We start from the raw sequence: 16,669 nt of genomic DNA on the forward strand, positions 1-16,669 counted from the left end.
TGGCAGCGGCACAGCCTGTCATCACACAGGAAGGTCACAGGTGGAAAGTGTTCCTGAGGAATGGCAGATGTGCAGAGCACAGCTTCCTTCTTCGAGCTGCACCAGCTTGGCAGCAACCCAACATCGCATTCTTCAGGTGCCTTTTCTGCACGTTAATAATCCCCTCCCAGCCCTTTCCACTACAGCTTTACAGCTCACAAGCTGGGAAGGATGCACTATCTGAAGTGTCCCTTATTTCCTCTCTCTCATGTTCTCGGCTGTAATTAGCTCACGCCTGGGAATCTGTTACTAGCAAGCAACAGAGCCTTCTGCCAGCCCAGCCCTGCTCGGGGCTGCTGCAATGCAACCGAGTGTAGAGCAACAACAGGGAGCTGTGATTTTAGTGCAATCTATAAACCCAGCAGCGACAGAGCCCAGGTTACACAGCCCACGTCCTGGTTGATGCAACTCAGTATTAATGGGGAGCTGTGATCACATTCAGCCTAACCCGGGCAAGGAAGAGCTGACTGAGCAGGGAGCAGACAGGAGGCACAGTGGCGAAGGGCGAGTTTTCAGCTGGCTTGCAGGATTTTATGCTCACTGTTAGAGAGCCCTCATCTGCTGTTACAGGGAACGAACACGTGAGCTGCAATGGTTCTGCTGGGATTTCAGCAGTACAATAAAACCCCTGCAACCACTTATCCCAGAGCTGAACGGCGTCTTTGCACCAGTTTGCAGATAACAGATGAAGCCTTCAGCAAGATGAGCAAGATAAAACTGGACTAATCCACAGCTACAGGAAGTAGAACAATTTTCACACAATGAACCAAGGATGAGGTGTCGCAAGCATCTTCTATGGCTGTGTGAGAATCAAGTGTGCTACTAAATGAAGAGCAGTAAATTGTGCTACTGGGAGGCAGTATCGCGTTAGGAAGCTGATCGAGGTAAACTGTGCACTCACATGGGGAACAGAACTAACACCACCACCACCCCCCAGCCAGGGAGCAGGGGGTGCAGAAGTGTTTATTTAAAACTGCTTTTCCCCATGACAGCTGTCCTGTCTCTTCCTGCCTGCAACAAATGCAATGTTTAGTTTGGGATAATGTAATAAAAATCAGAGCAAGAAGTCTAAGCTGATGTTTAATGCCTGGAATATGTGCTTTTCCTAGCAAAACCATAAAACTCAGAAAATGCCCGTGAAGATCAGGTCTATAAATCTCTTACGTGTCCCACACTTCAGGTCATCTCAAGCAGTGATCACAGGAAATATGCAATGTGCCAGAGGAGTGCTCTTCCTGCAGCCGGATGCAGTGCTGCTCAGCACTGTCACTGTGACAAGCAGCCTCATTGCTCCCATTCCTCTGTACACTACTGGCACCCACACTCCACATGCAGCCCGAGACACCTCCAGGATGACACCGTCACTGCCAACACTGTTGAACCAATCTCTCGGGTCTTGGCTTCAGAGGACCCATTACTTCACTATTGTACATGGTCTGCTTTATCTGAAATGCTCATCTCCCACAGGGAGACTACCACAGCAGACTTCTTTCATTCCAATTCCTTAATCACTGACATTTATATTTAACAGGTGGGGATCAGCTTTTTCTTTTCACAGAACCACAGCCTGGTTTGGGTTGAAGGGACCTTAAAGCTCATCCAGCTCCAACCCCTGCCACGGGCAGGGACCCCTTCCACTGGAGCAGCTTGCTCCAAGCCCCTGTGTCCAACCTGGCCTTGAACACTGCCAGGGATGGGGCAGCCACAGCTTCTCTGGGCACCCTGTGCCAGCGCCTCAGCACCCTCACAGGGAACAGCTTCTGCCTAAGAGCTCACCTCAATCTCCCCCTCTGGCAGTTTTGGGGATTGGGAAGTACAGGGCTGAAAAGAGCAGAAGAAAACAGTTTGCCTGATTGTGATGTGGATTTATTCTTTGATACATATTTTTCTTAAGTGGGCTTTAAAATTTCCTTTCCTTGAGGGGTGGCAGAGATCTGAGGCATTCCAATGTTCTCTCCCAGTTTACTACAGCTGTAAACAAGTGGTTAAGACACACAAGTGTCATCTTGTGAGTGGGAGAGGAGGAAAGCAAGCAGCAAGTTTCAGCAGTTGCACATACCCCTCCACACACTTCTGCCAGATGAAACCCAAATTATTTTAGGTATTTCTGAGACTTCCCTTGGCAGTTTAGATCCTTCAAAGTCTGGATACAAGAAACATTTATTCTCCTGCACTGGAGTGCTGCTGCTTCCTGATGCAGGTTTTCTTTTCAAAGCCTTTTTTAAGTACAGGGCAGGAAATGAAGCTGTCAAAGCGCTACAGACAGACATAAAGAGGGTGTGCTTCAAACCCCAGCAGACAATGCTGTGCCTGCGTCCTGCTCACAACGCAATTAGGGGACCCCGCACCCTGTGTAAAACCCCACCGAGGTGCAAACCAAGTCCCAGTGACACCAGCAGCTGGGTTTCTGCTGCAGCACCCTTCAGCCTCTCTGGAATTAGCCAAGATCCAGCACATCTGCTGCAATAACACAGCAGCTCTTGTAAAGGCAGAATGGATTTTCTGAGATTTCCAGGCAGTTCTGTTGATCTCAGATAAGCTTTTCTAAAGGCTTTATCTTCAATTTCAGCAACAGGGGACAGAGCTTTTATCAAGTGCATTGTACATTCCCCATGCAGGTAAAAACCACTGGAAAATCCCACATTCCTGTTACCTTGGGAAGTTTTGGCTTAATTTGCAGCAGTCATAGCTATTTTTCACTTGGTTTTCACTGCCAAAGGAGAAACTTCAGTACAAACACACAGGCTTTCCCTTCAAACCCCCCCCATGGAAACCGCTGCCACAGCCCCCAGTGGGGCACAGCCTCTCAGGGGCTGCTGGGTTCTGCTGCACAGGGAGGCACTGGACGGTCACAGTGGAGGGACAGTAACACAGTGGCACTGCTGTGGGCCTGGGGTTTGAAAGCAGCCTCAGCATAGGAAAGACGTGGACCTGTTGGAGAGGGTCCAGAGGAGGGGCACAGAAACGAGCAGAGGGATGGAGCACGTCTGCTGTGCAGAAAGGCTGAGAGTTGAGGTTGTTCAGCCTGGAGAAGACTTCATGGAAACCTTACTGTGGCCTTTCAGTAATTAAGAAGGGGCCTATAAGAAAGATGGGAGAGACTTCTCAGCAGGGCCTGTTGCAACAGGATGAGAGGTGATGGGTTTAAACTAAAAGAGGGAGATTCAGGCTGGATGTGAGGAACAAATTTTGTCCAATGAGGGTGGTAAAACACTGGCACAGGTTGCCCACAGAGGTGGTGGATGCCCCATCTTTGCAGACATTCAAGGCTGGATGTGGTTCTGAGCAACCGGATCTAGCAGAAAATGTCCCTGCTCAGTGCAGAGGGCTGGACTTGATGAGCCTTGGAACAGTCCATGATTCTATGAGGATTCTAAGATTTTGTCACCTTTGGTTTAAAAACAAGACCTTCAAGCCAGTGGAGTCTTTACAACAAGTTGTAATGAGATGGGCAGTGACCATGGAAATCTCTTGTATCACAGCCTCACCACTCATCTCGCTGCAAAGGGCTCACAAGAGCTGCTGAACCTAGAGAGGAGTTTTATTTTACAGAAAGCCAAGTGCTGCAAACCTGCTGTCAGGAGTGTGCCACCAAGCAGATATTCCTCAATAAAACACATGCACTGGAAGTGCCAGCTGAACAAGGGGTGAGAAAGGCAGTGATTTTCCAACTTAACTGGTGCTCTGAAGAGAACATCATGGAAACGGGTCCCTCAGTATGTGATTGTGCACCAAATCCAATCCAGGTGTCTCTGAGGAAACCCCGCCTGGCTGCACACCTGAAGAACTTGGAATTTTCTATCCTGTCTGGAAACCTTCCAAGTCAAGAGTTCCCCTGGGTTTTGAAGCCATTTGCTCAGAAACTGCAACCCCTGTGAGGAAGCAAACCCTGTCACTGGGGCAGACGGACATCTACTGGTTCAGCATCAAGAAAACCTCTTGCCTAAGCAGTGGCTGGGTTGAGACATGAGCATCCCTGCTCAGTAACACAGCCAGCACTGCACACCTTACATCTGCAGACACCCTTCTGTGAGAGGAACCTTTTTTCCCTGTCTGAAAGAGGAGAATTCTCCAGTATTTCCCCACAAAGCAGCTCCCTCCCTTCCCACTGCTGGCAAACGAAAAGCTATGAACAATGGCAAAGTGATCCAATGCCCCTCACCAATGCAACCCTGCTCAGCAGTGTGATGGGATGGACACCGGTACTCACACAGCACATCCTACAATCCAGACTTGTCTGCTCATCTTGGCTCTGTCCAGGGAAGTATTTTGGTGCAGTGACTGTAGTAACTGAGCCCAAAGGCAAGCTCAGCTTGCTTCAGTGCTTCCTGTCCACAGCTCACCAGTGTGGCCTCTGCCAGCCCTGGATTCACACCAGCAGCCACCTTGGCCTTAAGCACATGCTCCAGTCAGGTCCCCTCAGGCTCAGCACAGGTCTCCCTCCACCCCTATACTGTGAGCTACCGGCCTATCTCCTTCCCAAGACAATGGTCACCTCATGTGCAATCCTCACAGAGACAGGACTTCCATTCATGGAATCACAAGGATGGCAGCTGAGCCAAGGATTTAGGGAAAAAAAGCTCAAATGCCCATTATGAGGTTAACTATTTCTAGGTTTGTGTTAGACATCAGCTGCTCAGCTGCCTTTGCACAGCAAACATCCACATGCCCTGGGCACCACTAAGCACCAGGCAGGGCAGCGAAGAGTTTGGAGTGCCCTGAAGGACGGATCCCACCAAAGAACCACACGCATGTCCATGTCCATGATCTTCTCTGAGAACCACCTTCGAGACCAGCTCTCTTGAGATTCAGCACTAGAATCCAGTCAGTTTAAGGAGCCAGCTTTGAGAGGCAGGAACCACACAGCAGCAGAGCTCTGCAGGCTGCGCATGGCCTGGGGAGGTGAAGTCCCACCTTGTGCAGGGGCCAGAGGGGCAAAGCAGCGTTTGGGCATCTCTCCTCAAAACCACACCATGAACAAGCCCCCTGCACATGCACACGCTCAGTCATGCCATCCACATTGGCGCACCCCGCTCTGGGACTCACAAATGCACTATATTGTGCTTATGGGAGAGATAAATGAGGGTGACTGGAAGCTTTGGGTAGTGCCCACAGGGATTTAAGGACAACATTGTCGGGATGAAGGCAGTATTCGAGGTATAGCATGATTATGTATCATTTCATGAGCTATCCTCACAAAACACACTAGCCACTCTTATCTCCTGGCCACTGTTCAGTATGCATTATGTACAGAAGCAGCACCATGCAGCTCCACCTTATAATGTGGAGCCATATATATAAGCCATAATTAGTTCTCCTATTCAAAACCACACTGACCATTCCCAACTCCTACACAAGTGAATCCAATCATTAATGAATCCTAGAAATCCATCCAACTTGGCCTTGAACACTGCCAGGGATGGGGCAGCCACAGCTCCTCTGGGCAGCGTGTGCCAGCGCCTCAGCACCCTTGCAGTAAAAAAGGTGCTGAGGCGCTGGCCCAGGGTGCCCAGAGAAGCTGTGGCTGCCCCATCCCTGGCAGTGCTCAAGGCCAGGTTGGGCACAGGGGCTTGGAGCAAGCTGCTCCAGTGGAAGGGGTCCCTGCCCGTGGCAGGGGTTGGAGCTGGAAGAGCTTTAAGGTCCCTTCCAACCCAAACCAGCCTGGGATTGTGTGACTGTACGAAATCTAAAGATGGTGCTTACAGTGCCCCTTATGAAAGGATGTACTTGGCCAAGGCTGCAGGAGAATGGTTTTTCATGGGAAGCAATGAACATCTGGAAACAGTAAATTTTGGGGTACATACCTGAAATATCAGAAAAATGAAAAGCTGGCCTCAAGGCAATACAGAAATGAGAGCAAGAAGAGTGCAAACCATGTGCCCAAAGCATTCCAGCTTTGCTGGGGAAGCCAGTAAAGGCTGAAGTGACCTGGCCTAGATCTTCTTAACCCCATCAACCATTTGCTTTCAAAACAGAAGAAACAACATATTGTGGAGCAGGAAGGTTGCGTAACTTCTCAAAAGGTCACAGAAAACTCAAATCAAGAGTGACCCCAATAGCACAAGCCCACTGCCCAGCACAGCCTCTCTCCTTTCCACACTCTTTAATAGAAAGCATTGATACACAAGCTTTTTTATTCAGTTTAAGATTGTGTTATCACAGGTGCACAGCAATTAGTTAGCACTTGCACGGTCATAGCATAAACTCTTATCTGCATTCACCAAGTGTCACAACAGAAACTTACCCTCCACTGACTGGTTTGTTGTCCATGCAGGCTCTGTGGCACTTGCCTGTCAGAGGTTACAACAACTGGAAAGCATTTCCTGTGTGTGACATACCTGCCCTGTGCTCCATCACACCAACCAACCACAGCCAGACCTGCATGCCCTGCTTCTTGCAGTTGACAGCCTAGGCCAGGGGATCAACTGGACCATGGCACTCACCACCTCAGGAGCTCCAGGTCATCACAATGTGTGTTTATGCTCAATGCAGATGATATGGCTGGTGACTGACATGAAGCACCTTCCCCATACAGTTGCAGTGTAGAGTGTATCAATCACATCAGACAAAGCAGCATGCAATCCATTCAAACTCATCAGTTAACCCAGCAGAAGTTCCTAACTGCCTCACAGCACTGAGACATCCAGCCCTTGTGTTGTTTAACATCTAGTTTAGTATCTTCATTGCTGATCTGGATGAGGGGACTGAATGCACTTTCAGTGGATGTGCAGATGACACCAAGTTGGGTGGGAGCGTTGATTTGCTGCATAGTAGGGAAGCTCTGCAGAGGGCTCTGGACAGGCTAGATATACGGGCTGGAGCCAATGGGATGAGGTTCAACACGGCAAAGTGCTGGGTCCTGCATTTGGGCCACAACAATCCCTGCAACACTCCAAGCTTGGGGAAGAGCGGCTGGAAACTGCTCATGGCAAAGGAGCTGGAGGTGCTGATTGATGGAGCTGAACATGAGCAGCTTGTGCCCAGGCAGCCAGGAAGCCCCCAGCATCCTGGCCTGTACCAGCACCAGTGTGGCAGCAGGGCCAGGGCAGGGACTGCATCCCTGCACTGAGCACTGATGAGGCCGCACCTCGAATCCTGTGTTCGGCTCTGGGCCCCTCACTACAAGAGAGACATTGAGGTGCTGGAGCGGGGCCAGAGAAGAGCAATGGAGCTGGTGCAGGGCCTGGAGCACAGTGTGATGGGGAACGGCTGAGGGACCTGGGGGGTTCAGTCTGGAGAAGAGAAGGCTCAGGGGGGACCTGATCGCTGCCTACAACTGCCTGACAGGAGGATGGAGCCAGGAAGGGGCTGGGCTCTGCTCCCAAGGAACAAGGGATGGGACAAGAGGAACCGGCCTCAAGCTGCACCAGGGCAGGTTTAGATGGAGCTGAGGAACAATTCCTGCCCCAAAGGGTGCTCAGGCATTGGAACAGGCTGCCCAGGGCAGGGCTGGAGCTGCAACTGACCCCGCAAGTGCTCACAAACCGCACAGACGAGGCCTCAGTGCCATGGGTTAGTGGTGGCCCTGGCAGTGCTGGGAACTGGTGAGACTCAATTTTAAGTGTCTTTTCCAACCTGGTTGATTCTGTCTGTGGTAGGAAGCCAAAGACATCACCATTGTTCTGGGGCACCATCTTTCAAGACTCTTCTAATTTTTCAGAGGCTGAGGGGTTACATCAGGTTCACGTGTGCTAAACCAGTGGGGTTTACACAACAGCTCCTCATTTCTGACAAACTGGAACCACACATAAAGATTATGAATGAACCTGATCAATCTTCATGCAGGTGGGGTTAAACTAGTTCTTAACACCTTTAATAACACACTAAGTTACAGTCATCTTTTACACGCTAGCATTGACTCACAACTGCAAGAAACACTACTTCAGCTTCATGTATAGAGATGAATGCAATGACCCAAGGTATGCTTAAAGCACCTACACTCACATAAGCCACACTTAAAATGTAGCAATTCTGTCCTCATGTATTATCAGAGTAATTCCTGTAGGACTGCCTGGGCAGGTGTTTTAGCCTAGGAGGACTTCAAGTTTTTCCTCACCTATTACTGTGCTTGGACTTTTCCCGGTCTTTTTCCTTGTCCTTCTTGTGCTCTTTGTGCCGGTGTTCTCGGTCTTTGTGTTTGTCTTTGTGTTTGTGAGAATCTGCAAGCAGAGAGGCAAAAAGCATTAAGAAATGAAGCTGGGGAAAGCTCCACCCCCCTCCTGACCCTCTGCTTTCCCCCCACCCCACACTGGTCTGGTCTGTGATCCAGCAGTTGTAACAAACTCCTCCATGTCAGGGCTCCTCAGTGCTGCTCCTGCAGCGCAAGTGAACTCATCTTTGCAACATACATTTATATGGTCTCTAGTTCAATGACCTTGAAATGCTTTACGGACCCTGAAGAAATGCTGCCCTATTTACGAAATAGGTAAGTAAGAAGTGGCTACAGCAAGTAGCAAACCTGCCTTCATATGCCTGAGTATTTCATGTTATATAGATTATAAGGATACAGGAACCGAGCACAAAGCTCTGACGTTCAGCCTGCTGAATCCTAGAACTTAGACTGACACCTCCACAGGTATCTAGTCCAAACAAAGCAGCCCCTTCTCCCCGGTTAAAATCATCTTACCCCTATCCTCAACACCACCTGGCATGAGAGGCACACAGCAAGGGAAAAGCGGAGTAATGAGGGAAGAGGAAAAGAAAGGGTTTTAAAAACAGGATAGGAATTCCCTCCTCATGCTCCTCTCATGCAGGAGACACTCACCTCCCCTCAGAGCCACCCCCCCCGCTAATCCCCATGGCACTGCAGTGAGTGTGCTGGTGGGCACTCACCTATGGGACCAGGCCTGGTCCCAACTGACTGAGAGGTCACACATGGGAGGTGGCACTCGAGTAAAGCCACATGAACACAGTGTTATTGGTATCAGTATCCACTGAGTGACATTTCCCACCCCCAGTGACACCTGTACTGTACAATAAAGCCCTTTAAAGCACAAAGGAAATAGATCTAGCACAGAAAAAGAGCAACAGAATTGAATTGTAAATAAACTCATTTATAAGCATCCTTAGGTCTTTTAAGTGTTCTTTGCAAGTAGATCAAACAGGAGCTGAGGCTGAACTAGCACCTCAAAGGCACCTACCATTTATGGGAAGGCCATTGGGAAGAACGTGTGCATACTCCAAGACTCCCCCCTGGTTTTGTTCTGAACATGTCTCTCAAAGCCACTAAAATCAAGCTCTCTTCTCAGGATACCCAAAAGCCTGTGCTGACTTTGGCAACTGTTTCCAGCCAATAGTGCCAGAATTCCCACCAGAGACCTGGGATGTAAGCTATTAATGTTTCACTAACTGTAAAGATAGCACCATGCCTCTAAAAAGGCCACTATCCCCCCACCAAGAACAGGAAACAGCAACCAAAGGATGTTTTGATGTATACGGGACAGGCCTCACCCTCCCAGCTCCAAGTCTTTGGCCACCAATTCATTCTTCTCCTTAACTCACACCAGCTCTTTCTGCAACCTCAAAACGCTGAGCTGGTTTTAGCAAACACCCCCAGAGTATGATTTTCATCCACTGCTTTCTCCCAATTCAGGTACTGTTTTCAGACAGTGAGACAACCTAAACCAACCTCTGAATCTGACACTCGAGCCTCCAACTTGCGTTGTGCACCTTTCCTCCATCCTCCCGAGCCTGGCGACACTTCCTAGCGCTTTGGTGTACACAGGATAGAGATGGAAAGCACAGGATTTAGATGTCTGTATTTGGAGACACAGACACGTGGCAGGTTGTGTGCAACATTTGGTGTTACAGAACAAAACAAGTAACAAGAGCTCTCAAGCAGCCCAAAGCAAAAGCTGCTCCGCAGGAGGCAGAGCCGTGTGGGACCGCACACCTCCACCCTGAGCTGCCAAGCAGCAGCTCCTCAGAACCCTTCTGCTCACCACGACACACACATTCCCCTGGCAAAAGTGTCTCTGCAGCGCATGTCACACTCGGCAGTGCTGAGCTGAGGCAGGAGCTGGGAGCTCAGCCTGTTTGCAAACTGCCTGGCCTTTATTCCACAGGGAGTTTACTCACTGCTTCCCAAAGCACCGGCTAAAATGAACAACCACCTATTTACACTCCACGAATAGGTAGATTGCTAGGAAAGCATCCTGCTGCTATTCATAGAACCATGTACACTCACTTTGTAACGCTTTTTAAGGAGGCACATACCAACATGGAGTAGATTTTACGCTACCAAGTGCTGGGAAGCGAGTGCAGCTGAGCTCAGTGCTCTCCTCTGCAGAGCTTGGAGCCACAGCACTATTTCACAAAAGAAAGCAGAAAACTGAGCAGTGTTTTACCTTCAGCACCAAATCCCCTTCCAGCTGACTCGTGCTAGTATTTGCTCTTGAAAAGGAGTTCCAGGGCTGTACCCTGCAAACACTGGACTCACACATCCACCTCCTCAGCCCTCTGTGCTGCTTCCCATTAGCTGTGATTTTCAGATAACTAAAGCCCAGTACAGCAGCAGTGAGCGCCTGAGCAGTTAAAGCAGCTCTGCTTGCCCGTGTGTGTCACAGCTCAGCTTCCTCTGCCATGCAACCAAGGCACCTCCAGCAGGAAGCTCTGTCCCTGGGGTGTCCTGGCTATGGATAAGGCACCTGGGGAGCTGGCAAGAGGGTGTCTGAGCGCTGTCAGGGCTGGATGGGTGTTTGTCCTCTCACACCAGACAGCACTTTAAATCCAGGACTTCCATGGAGGCCTCCCAGGCAGGTCTCTCAAGGGTTAAATTATTGTGGAATATTTGCCTGGTATTCCAACTCCGTGCTGCTGCTTCCTGCCACAATGCCAAGGTTAACAATGAAGACATCAAAAGAAGTTTATCAAACAGTCTTAGAATCAGAGTAGTCCGGGTTAGAAGGGACCTTCAAAGCTCATCAAGTCCGACCCCCTGCAATGAGCAGGGACACCTTCAACTAGATCAGAGTGCCCAGAACCACATCCAGCCTGGCCTGGAATGTCTGCAAGGATGGGGCATCCACCAGCTCTCTGGGCAGCCTGTGCCAGTGTTTCGCCACTCTCACTGTACAAAATCTCTTCCTCACATCCAGCCTGACTCTCCCTCTTTTAGTTTAAACCCATCACCCCTCGTCCTGTTACAACAGGCCCTGCTGAAAAGTCTCTCCCCTTCTTCCTTCAGCTGACATGTGTATAGGTTCAGAAGGCACTGAAGCTCTCGGTGTCTCTTTTGAGGATGGGGCTGGATGAAGCTCAGGAGATGCGGTCGCTGGGTCAGTAAGAAGGACAGAATTCACTGTTTGTGGCATCACACAAATGCTCTGTGTCAGACTGGCTCCAAGAGTCCAAGCTGATGGTTATCTGGCAGCTGACATGACACGAGTTGAGCCGTTTCACTCCAATGGGTACCCACTGCTCAGAGACCCGTACAGCATCGCCTCCAACTGAATAACGCAGGCATAGATGACCCAGCTGGGAACTGGGCCACCTCACACCAAACGTCATCAGCACAGAAGCAATCCACAGAAGTGTTCCTGTCTGCAATCTCTCTTCTCTGACATATTTAGTATATTTATTCCTAGAAGAACCTTCCAGCTTCCAGTAACTCTCTCCCAGTTGCAGCTGAAGGTCCAGCCTCACAAGAGCCACAGACTGAGGGCTGACATTATCACACATTCAAGTTTGTTTCCTGTCTCTTAAGCCTCCTATCAAGTATGTCTGCTCCCTCCAACACTGAACAAGGAGATAAACCACTGCTTCTCCAAGAGCATTAGCAAAATCCACTGTGAGCAAAGTTCAAACCCCCCAAAGCTCGTACGACATTTAAAGAGCTTGGAAACTGCAAAGTTTCTCTCCAGCATGAAGGTTACAGTGGGGATGGGGTTATGCTCACTGGGCAAGGATCCATTACCCCTAAAGGCTCTCCCTTCACTATGCTCTGACTCAAATACAGCTTTTTGGCATCTCTTCAGTTCTAGAAAGCTTGCTGTCCCCGGCACTGGATCCTTGTTAATGCCTCGTATGCCTCCATCAGCTTACCGCAGTCCCCGTGCTATTCCTGCCACCCCCTGTACCTTCAGCAATCACGTGCAGCTCAGCATTTTTCTACGTTGATTCATCTTTCAACTCTGTTTAATTCCAAAGACGCCTGATCCAATGATGGGAAATTCTAAGCACTTCTGGTCTGTGGCTGCTTGATCAGTCCCAGCCGCCAAGTCCCTGGGGAAAGGCTGAGTCATGCCCTGCCTGCGATGCCTGCGTTACACACATCACTGCGATGGGGCAGCTCTACTACCAGGAGCAGAGCTGTAAAGGCTGGGCATCTCGACATACAGCATGACAAGAGCAGGGATGCAGTAAAATCAAACCTTACTCCATAGGCAGCTGCAGCCTAGAGAAGAAAAGGAAGAGCACCATGGGACTGCAAAGGTGAGAGTTGCCTTTTGGAACGAGCACAGACCCTGGCTTGAGAGCACAGTCTGGTGTCAGAACTAATATGTGGGAGCAGAGAATCCCAGACTGGTTTGTGCTGGGATTCTCTGCTAATTTTCTGCTAACTCTCTGAAACTAAAGCTCCTCCAGCTCCAACCCCTGCCATGGGCAGGGACACCTTCCACTGGAGCAGCTTGCTCCAAGCCCCTGTGTCCAACCTGGCCTTGAACACTGCCAGGGATGGGGCAGCCACAGCTTCTCTGGGCACCCTGGGCCAGCGCCTCAGCACCCTCACAGGGAACAGCTTCTGCCTAAGAGCTCATCTCAGTCTCCCCTCTGGCAGGTTAAAGCCATTCCCCTTGGCCTGTCCCTACAGGCCCTTGTCCCAAGCCCCTCTCCAGCTTTCCTGCAGCCCCTTTAGGCACTGGAGCTGCTCTCAGGTCTCCCCTTCAGGAGCCTTCTCTTCTCCAGGCTGCCCCAGCCCAGCTCTCTCAGCCTGGCTCCAGAGCAGAGCAGCTTTAGCTCACAAGATGTTCATTTGTTTCTAAAATACCTTTAAACACCTTTCTCCCTCCCTCAACCTCACCCCAAATTCCTTCCCTATCACACTCTAGGGGTCAGGCTTACTTCCTACTTTAGTAGTTCAGTTTTGACAGCAACTTTTCTAATAAACTACTACAATCACACACAAAGGTCCCTTTTAAACTGAAGAACCACCTCCAAGTCAGACGTTCACTCCACAACTGCAGCCTCCTTCCACCTCGGGATGATGTCCTTCTCACCTGCTGTGATGCAGAAGCAAAGCAAATAGATTCTGTACCACCTAAAGGAAAGTGTTTTACTCCTGCCCCACAGGCTCTCCCAAAAGCAGTCACCTGAAAACCACACACTAGCAGAAAAAGGCCTCTTAATTTCAAGTTACTAAAGTTTTATCACTTGTTGCCATTTATTTTACAAACCTTATCACTTTAGGTTTTTATTTCTTGTATGCAGGGTATAAAAAGACTACTATTAAAATGATCAACGTTCAGTTGCTGAAACGATGCCAAGAAGGGCTATGAACGTTCGAACATGTGAATGTAGTTCAAGGTTACTACAATACTCTTCATATTCCTGTCAAAGAACATGCCCTTTTGACTTGGGCATCTGATCACAGTTGGTTTAGTGTGGCACCACCTTTTACAACACATGATTGTATCAGCAAACAGAAAGAGTGTAACCTTCAGTGACTGTCCGGGAGCTTTCTCATGAGCAGTGATAGGTTAACAGATCACCTCACAGGCCACAGTAAAGGCTGTGAGGTTCAGGTTGCTTTATACACTGTTCACCTGAGAAAGCAGCACTTGGAGGAGACAAAAAAGCCAATCTGCAGATTACTTATGGATCAGAACAGCCATATGGAGAAGGTGGCACAGCCTGAGGCACAGGGGGTCAGGATTCACTGTTCTGTTCACAGGTTATGGCTTTGGACTTCTCATCTGAGTTCACATGTTCTGATTTACCAGTTTTAAAGGCATGTACAATAATTCCACCTAACCAGTCTGGAAGAGGTTTAAACTTCACTGAAACACCTGTATTCCAGTTGGAGGAAGTCACAGCAGGATCCTGGTGTTCTAGTACTTGAGCGCACTGTTTGTGGAGTTTGTTGGAACTGCCTTTGCTGTAGCCCAAGCAAGGAGGGAGGAAAAGCCAACGAACAGAAACCAGAGGTGCACCTTTCCCAAGCAAGCAGGGCAGGCTGAAAGGAAACAGCAGTGGGTATGAAAGATACAGACCTTGAAGACATCTAGATGCAGCTTGAAGCATCAAGAGCAGAAAACCATACCCAGAAGGCACTGTTCAGAGAGGAGGGTATCGTGGGTGAAAACTGGAGCAGACAACCATCACCTAAAATAAACTTCCCATCAAACTGGATGTGTCACTTACTGGCCTAATGGCCCTGTTTACACAGCTACAGAACACCCACAACACCTCCCCTGGCAAAGCACCATGGCTCTGTTTGCTGAGCTGCTTTAGTCCAACTGCTGACTGCAAAACATGTGGAATCCTGAGCTGGGAGTGACTGAAACACCCGAGACCACGATGTGAGCTCCCCACAACTTACACATGGAATTCCATGAGAAGCAGGCCCTGGGGTTTAGTAGGTGTCAGGGAACAGACTACAGGGATACTGAAACAAGCCTTGGTCAGAGTCTCCACGCACAGAGAGACCTTTCAAAAGCAACCTGACCTACAACCCTTCGCCAGTGTTGAAGGACACCTCCGCAATCAACACTGCTACGGTGTTGCCAAATCCTTAAAATCCTTCCTGCAGCCAGGTACAAATGAAACAATAATTACTGGGTGTCCCAGGCCTGTTTCCCTTCAGGCACAGCAGGTCCAGTGCTGACGCTTCAGCAGTGTCATTGCTTCCCTCCATAAACCAGGAGGGAATCTGAGTTGTAAGGTTTACTGCAGAACAACTCTATTAATTTTGACTAAGCATAAGGAGAACACACACACACCAGCTCTTGGCTGGGAAGCTCAGATCCTTGCTCATTTGTTTTTCCAATCATACAATCATACAAAGGAGGGGAAAAAAGTGTGAAAGCTTCATGGAATCCCAGCCTGGTTTGGGTTGGAAGGGACCTTAAAGCTCCTCCAGTTCCAACCCCTGCCACGGGCAGGGACCCCTTCCACTAGAGCAGCTTGCTCCAAGCCCCTGTGTCCAACCTGGCCTTGAACACTGCCAGGGATGGGGCAGCCACAACTCTTCATGAGGAAGGAGCCTGGAAAAGTACAGCAGAACACCCAAACAGCTCGACCTGGCTAAGGCAGGGACTTTAGTACTGAAAGGAAGACTCCAGAGTGTCTCCTTCCTTTGTGAGGGTTCAAATGAAGAACACGTCATCACTGAGTAGATCTCAGTCAACCTATTTTCCAGGCTATAGTTACTCCAAGACCAAACTCCCCCGGGCTGAAGCCAGAGTTGACCACACCACATGTGGCAATGCTGCCCAAGCTTGGCAACAGTGAGGCTCTGACAGAACACTAAAACCAATGACCTTGCAACCCCCCTCCACACTTGAGCAGTTACTTGAGGCAAATGCTGCTCCAGGGACAGACAGATACTGTGTCTTTTTCCTTAAAAGGGCTGTTCTGGGAAACCTGGCTTCAGAACAAGACAGACCCCTCAGTTACTGCATTTCTCCATTAATCCTATCATTTGAAGGCCCTGTATTCCTTGCTGTTGAATGGAAGGGAAGTAAGAAAGCTGTAGGATAACTTGGTGATGAGTAAGGGAAATAGAGATAGACAGACAGACAGATAGACAGATCACCTCCAGCCATTCTCTGTCCTTTAGAATAGCAGAATAACTCATAACAACCTCAACCTATAAAAGCTTATCATGGATAGGTTAAGGAGGCCAGGAACCCAGACTGATCACTCCAATCTTCTGGGACTGAAGCCTCTAGGACATGAAGTTAACCTGAAGCAAATGGCATGGCTGGCATTTCATCAATCGAAACCAACAAGCAGAAGGTGGGTAGGTAGCAAGAGGTGCTGCAGGAGCCTATTCAGAAAGAAGAGAGATCTTCCTTAGTGCACATGTTTGGAGCCACACTGGATGAACTGCTCATTTGCTGCGCACCTCAGTTTGTCACCTGCTGGGGAAGCACCCAACACTGGGGGTGCTGAATGCTGTTTAAAGTCATTAATGTGTTTAAGGTCATTAAGATAGCAGCTCTGTGGCATCAAGGGGTGCTGGCCTTCAACTGCTACACTGCAAAACCAGCACACGGTGTAGACAGCAGCAATGAGTGCGATGACCTGCCAGTACCTTTCCCATGGCCTCTTCTGAGGGGTGGCACTGCACACACGTGCCCACAGCAGATCCTGGATGCTGTGCAGAAATGCATAAACCCACTGCAAGCACAATTGCAGGAGATGCTATTACAAAAGGACAAGACTGAGGAAGCCTTATAAAGCATGAAAACGTTTGATCAGTACAGACAGGCGAAGTTAAGAGCTGCTTCTTACACATGCCAAAGGCTCCCAACCGAGAGGCAACAATGAAATTTCAATCCATTATTTGCATCCAGAACCAAAAGAAGTTCGCTGTGCACAGAACCATGTGTTTCCAGGGATGCCCCAGATGTAAAACATTCTTCTGTAATTGTAGAAATCCAAGTCAGACTGAAGCCCTTTAGTATGT

General features: G+C 49.3%; 1 protein-coding gene across 2 annotated transcripts in view; it reads right to left on the reverse strand.

Annotated features, from left to right (window-relative positions):
• TOP1 (DNA topoisomerase I) overlaps positions 1–16,669 on the reverse strand; it is a 66,680-nt gene that overhangs the window by 31,405 nt on the left and 18,606 nt on the right. For both annotated transcript variants that reach the window (XM_080628274.1, XM_080628273.1), the window contains exon 3: positions 8,096–8,198. In XM_080628274.1, the coding sequence (XP_080484400.1) occupies positions 8,096–8,198 (103 nt within the window). The remainder of the gene's footprint in view (positions 1–8,095; positions 8,199–16,669) is intronic.

This window comes from Psittacula echo (assembly GCF_963264785.1).
Source record: "Psittacula echo genome assembly, chromosome: 12".
Lineage (NCBI taxonomy): Eukaryota > Metazoa > Chordata > Aves > Psittaciformes > Psittacidae > Psittacula > Psittacula echo.